Source organism: Pollachius pollachius, assembly GCF_949987615.1.
Source record: "Pollachius pollachius genome assembly, chromosome: 7".
NCBI lineage: Eukaryota > Metazoa > Chordata > Actinopteri > Gadiformes > Gadidae > Pollachius > Pollachius pollachius.
The window spans coordinates 12,522,162-12,528,316 of record NC_136940.1 but is presented as its reverse complement, the minus strand read 5'-3'; the positions used below and the strand labels follow the sequence as shown (position 1 = coordinate 12,528,316).

Sequence of the window (6,155 nt, the reverse complement as noted above, 5' to 3'; positions counted from 1 at the left end):
TTTCCTGACTCTAAGCTACTATGAAAGTTTTTGTATGTGACTTTATTATGCGTAACCCACAAAAGAAGATTCACGTTTCGTGTACCGTGATACACAAATAGAGCTATGTAGTAGTTGTGCCTCGTAAAATGATATCCACAAGGATATTTATCAATCCACGGATGCACATTACATGTGACTCATAAATGGTTATTCACAGATATAAAACGATCCACACATGTTCCGCAATCAAAAATATTTTTTTGCAATCAAGATCCACAAATACACTTTTTTAACTTGTCTTCTAAAATGCCATCCAAAGAGAAAAATGTGAATTGTGAACTTGTCTATACGCACTTCGTCGAGTTATATCCAATGCAGCTGATCTATAAAACAAAAAGGCCTGCAAAATTAGGATGTGTACATAATATGCACTTGTAAATGGCGACATACATGTAAAAATAAGTTGTTTTTTTTCAACTCGTATGAAAAATACATCCATTACCTTCATAATGGGTATGAGACATCATTCTGCTTATTATGTTTGTGTATGCTGATAATCATATGTAGACCTATTAGTTATATTTGTCAATACAGATTTCACATTTTTTGAATTGTTTAAAATATTGAATTGGTAAAATAGAAAATATAACCCAATATATTATGAACACATTTTTGTAGCATTTGTGAACATTTTTACAGAAACATCATAATTACAATTTAGTCCCATGTTGCTGGCCCACACTATAACAAGAGAACAATTACAGTTAAAAGTTCCAACACAAATGAAGCTGTTATTATCTTTATTAGATCCACTTTCTAGTTAAAACAATGGTAAGAATAGCTTATCTACTTATCACCCTCCTAAAATAACACATTATGCTAGCACTTGCCTGCAGTTAAGCAGTGGTGTATCGGGCCGGACCAGGACAGGAGCGGAAGGGAGAAACACCACTGGGAAATTCCGAAAGGAAGATGGGTGCATGATTGGGTTTGGGCTGGATCTCCACCTCCTCCAATGCCTGCCTTTTTCTCCGGTTGCTCTTATTGTAACGAAAGTCATTGGGAGGACGACGTGCCAGTGGGACCCCTGTCTCCTCCTCTGAAGAGGAGAAGTCATGGTAGTGCTGTGGTCGACGTCGAACCGGCGCCATTGCTTCTGAGGACTCACTAGAGGACGAGGTAAGGGAATCCGAGGGTAGAACCACAATGGGAGGATCAAAGGTCACAGGGTCAAAGGGTGCCAGGTCAGTGAGCACCTCCGTAGGAGCCGGGGGGGGGTAAGTAGGGTCAGAAATTACTTGAGGATCAGTTTCCCCTCTGGGGAACAATGTGGGCGGCAACATACTAGGGACAGGTTCTGGAAGTCTGTCATGACCCTGGGGCTGCACTGGTCTGGATGCATCAATGCTCTACAGAAATGATAAGAAGATGATATGAAACGATAGAAAGTTAGGAACAAGGATGTCTCATTTCACAGCATGCTCAGTCATGCTCTAGCCGACGTCTCTGATGACATCTAGTCATCAAGCACTTATCTGAGAATCAAAGGAAAGCATGTCTTGTTGCAAATAACTGTTAAAGTGCCAAGCCTTCTGGGGAAGCTCAGTTTTAGTGCACTCAATATTCACTGTCAGTTTCTAAAAAAGTCTGCCTGTTCTGACTTGGTAAAGTTTTAAATCACCTATACTGCAATACCTGAGATCTGTCTACCTGGGTCTTTTTCATTATCAAAACTCGAAACCCTTGCAATCATGATGTATCAAGTTGTATTACTGACTATTGTAGAAAAAAATTATGATGCAAATGATACCAGGGTGATTCTTAAAGCATAGCTTTGTGCTAAAGTTATATCAAGTGGGCTTTTGTGTTTTTGGAGCTTGGTGAAAATAGTAGATTAAATGCTCACATCAAAAGTCTTAGCTGTGTGAAACAGTGGTTTACGGTTTTAAAGTTAATTATGACCCTGTTCCATGTAGACACGCCAGAGCCTGGGGCAACCTATGCTGGAGCACTGGTATAACTAAGCAGACCCATCATTATTACTAGCTTGATTCCCCTGCTATAGCAGCGTTTCTGAAAGGACTCACCTCTCCTTTTGCATTGTTTATACATTTCTTCTACGTTATTCTCTCTCACTTCAACCTTGCAATACCACTATTTATTTATTTACTAGTTTGCTCTGCTGACATTTTGGGTGACCATTTTGTGTGTGTGTCTCTCCGTCTTTTTATTTAGTCTGAGAGAGAAAATTTCTAGTTATTTTCACCTACCTGTAATTTGAACATCTCACAGAATATTTGAACTTCAGGGTTTATCTCCAAATCACCATACACTGATCCTGCACAAAAACCTGCGGTCTAAGAACACACATAAGGAATTTTTATCAGCACTGAGTAAACGATATATAGCGGATTGGAAAAATGTACAAGAGATACACCTCCCAAATTATTTGTATAGTATTGGGCAATGCATCCAGCGTCTTGACTGCTGCCTTCTACCTGTGTGTCAGATTCAAGGGTTAGTCGCTGGCATGTCCCGCTCTCTGTTAGTCCGTCTGGACACTGCTGAACTGTGTACTCCACGAAGCTGGCCTCCACCGGTCTTACCTGTAACACACACACACACACACACACACACACACACACACACACACACACACACACACACACACACACACACACACACACACACACACACACACAAAAAAAAAAAAGAAAACACACTCAACAAACACACACACACACACCCACAAACAAACAAAGATAGGAACAGACTTCTGGCCAATGAGTTTGGGCAGATAGGGTCCCTGGTCCCATTTTGGTGTCTAGAGCAGAGTAATTACAGGTGTAACTTCTAACATTACTGAAGGTTCCATTCTACTGGGCCTTTTTCACCACTAGAGATAAGCTATACCCAAGTCACCAATGAAATGTCCCTTCTGGGGACAGAGAAGGGAGAATGGTCCAATGGTTGTGAAGATATCCCACACACATCTTTAATTGCACTCACAGGGTTGGCATGACCTTAGACAATGGGCCAAATAGATTTTGATACTGCGCACCACACGCCCCCCCCCCCCCGCCCCCCCCCCCCCCCCCCCCCCCCCCCATCCTGAATATTACTGAGACATACAAATGATCCATTCTAACACATAATACATTTGCATAATCTGCTGAACATAGGGTTGCCTATGTTAAAACATGGCCCCTTTCGCATTAACTAAAGGTCAAACAGTTACAGGGCCGGAATCCACGATACCATAGGCACGGCCAGCTATATTACACAGAACATCATCAAGATATCATCACCATATCACGAGATATGGCAGAAAACTCTCATTCCAAACTGTAGAAAAACACAACTTCTTCTAGAGGAGGAGTCATCTGTATAAATACACACACACACCCTAGATCGGTGGGCAATTGGAGCGGCTCATTAGACGAGTGGTTTGAATCTCCCTGTGCACATACTTAAACCGACTGTAGCTGCTTTCCAGACTGTTTTTTATATCCTACTTGAATAATAAGCTCAACTGAAGCCTCATCCTTGAAAAGATCCCGGCATGGTGGCTACAGGGGTGTTCCAATGGCTGGCGAAATAGAAAATATTTTACATAAGCTCACCTGGGCCGAGGCTCTGGTGATCTTCTTCACGCCCAGCTGTGCTGCCATTGTGGACTTTCTCTTGTAGGAGGATAGTGTGATCCTGGCCGCGTCCACAGCCACCTGGCTGTCGGCTGGCAGGAGGAGAGGACAGGTTGGACAGGTCTGCTGCAACTTCTCTGGGGAATCTGTTGAGAAGAGTCACAAATATAATAGATGTTGAATGCTGCTGTTGAATTAATTACAACCAACATATTCTTGTCGTTATAGGCTTACCGATATTTACCTTTTACCCATACCCTTGTTAAGTATAAATGCTCCCTATGTGCTGCAACAGTGCTAGTTATTTGTTTATACATTTATTAGTGTAAAGAAACAGGTAGTGAGCCAGGCAATCCATGAAGAATGAAGAACTAGACTTCCAGCATGGAAACTAGGACTCATCTGATACCCCCTGACTGACACAAATTGTTCTTCTTAGAAAGAATTGTCATTCTTTCCAGATGAGCAGCTAAGAACACCAGGGACCAGTGTCTTTCTTGTTGCTAAATCACTAACATTAAGTATGCCGTCCTCAAAGCCTAAGTAAGTCAAAGCAATGTTGCTTGAACAACCAATTAAAGGTTGTAACATGACAATGATTTTGAACTATGCTACTATTACCAGATTGACATCCACATAAGTAGTTTGTTGAGGTAGAGAGAAAGGGCAAGACGGACAGAGAGAAATATTCAGCTCGTCAGTGAAGCACTGTAAATCAAACAGTATGAATCGCAGATGAATCCTTTATGATGATAATGCAGCTATATATATTACCTGGGACTAGAGTGCAGTCATAGCTGTAAAGGTAGGAGAAGCCCTCTGGTGTGTGGAGAATGGTGGTGTTGCAGTTGCCAGAGATTTGCTGAAAAGAGAAACTTGTTCAAGCGTAGAACAACATTCTATACAAAAATGCACACAGACACTTGCATTAAAGATAAAAGTTTGAATTATGACATGGTATGGATTTTCTGTGTGTGTGTTAGTGTGTCATACTGTTTCCATGAATGGTCTGATGTCACAGCGTTTCCATGGTTTCGGACTGCCAACATTACACTTTGTCTCAAGTACGTCTAGGTCCAGGTAATACACATTCCCTGCTGGACCCTGATGCACACAAACACAACCACAAACAAACACACACAAAAACAGACACAAACACACATTTTCATGGATTCGGTACAAAATATACAGTGGCCAGTTAGATGGTAGGCTTTAGCGATGTTCAAAAATGTCCAAATGCAACGCGTTATTTGGAGTTTGAGAATGGAGGCAAATATAGGTTTCCTGAAGTCTTCAATCAAGTCTTTGTGTATATAGGAGAGTAAAAAAGCCAAGATGGCCTGAACAGCTGTCTGTATGATGTTTATGGAGCCTTCTTTGTGGCAAGGCTGCGTTTCCTGGATTTCTGGACCACTCTTGACATCAGCCAATTCTATCGAACTGACTGAACAGCAATGAATAAATAAAAATGACAATTAAGACACATGTTTCTGGTTATCAGACAATACACCAACAGTCCTATGCATGTTTTATAATTTCACAATACCATCAACAAAGTACCAACTAACTCCCTCCCTAACTAGGATATAATAATTGTAATGAAATGAGGAATTATAATAACATCAACAGGGGAGACATTTCAACCTCCATCATTGACAGATGTGGATGACGCCCGCTGGTAATAGTCTTTTGCTGAACAGATAAGCTGTTGCACTCTGAGTTAACACCAACAGGCAGCCTATGTTAATTCATTGTTTTTTGATAAGCTGTTGTACCTATTTCTGGCTGTATTTTTAATGGACTTTTCAAAAACAATTTGAAGAAACCTTAAACTAATATTTTAATTGAGAAAATAAATAGGTGCACTCTTATGTCGTTGTAGTGGTTTGCAGTGTCTGTAGCTTTTATTGCGATGCTCATACATTTCAAGCCATATTTTTCCGGCCCCTCATTTCCATCAAACGGCCGCTATTCAAAACTAATTAACTCGCCTTGCTATATAGGAATAAATTAGGGCTTTACTGACCTGAGCGTGCAGGTGGACGTTCGCGATGTGGTTGAGCGCGAACTTGTAACCTTCTGTCCGGTCCTCGTTGATATATGTGACGGCCAAGCGGGAGAGCTTCTCCACAGCCTTGTCGTTACAGGGAATGGGAGCCAGCTCCACGGGAGCAAAGCCTAGGTTCTGACCACACAGACAAAGTCTCTGAACAGATAGCAGGAAAAATAGCGGTATTAACGTTAACCGGGTGGATTTGTCCATGTCAGCGAGATAACAGCCAAACTTAAATGTGGCAGGAGGCAACGTAGTCGAGGCGTCGTTCTGTGCTGTTTTCGGAGTCTGGTCAAAGCAGGCAAGGACTTTTGGAACAGGGCTTTTGAAATTGAGCCAAGGACAACGTTTATTTGCGCTTGCAGCCATGAGGTCTAGAATGCGTCAATTATAGTAATTATATATAATTTTCTTTCTAAGATACTCCTATTTTATGAACAACTGTAAACGTTACTTAAATGTTTTTCGTTTGTATC

The 6,155-nt window shown here is 41.3% G+C and overlaps 1 protein-coding gene across 1 annotated transcript; it reads right to left on the bottom strand.

Annotated features, from left to right (window-relative positions):
- Window positions 1-257: 257 nt before the first annotated feature.
- LOC307078587 (fetuin-B) lies at window positions 258-5,889 on the bottom strand (the record flags this gene model as incomplete). Its single annotated transcript, XM_079740480.1, has 7 exons — window positions 258-1,391; window positions 2,253-2,339; window positions 2,481-2,588; window positions 3,606-3,772; window positions 4,401-4,488; window positions 4,620-4,730; window positions 5,653-5,889. The coding sequence occupies 7 exons, from the start codon at window positions 5,887-5,889 to the stop codon at window positions 879-881; spliced, it is 1,311 nt and encodes a 436-aa protein (XP_079596606.1). The 3' UTR covers window positions 258-878.
- Window positions 5,890-6,155: the final 266 nt, after the last annotated feature.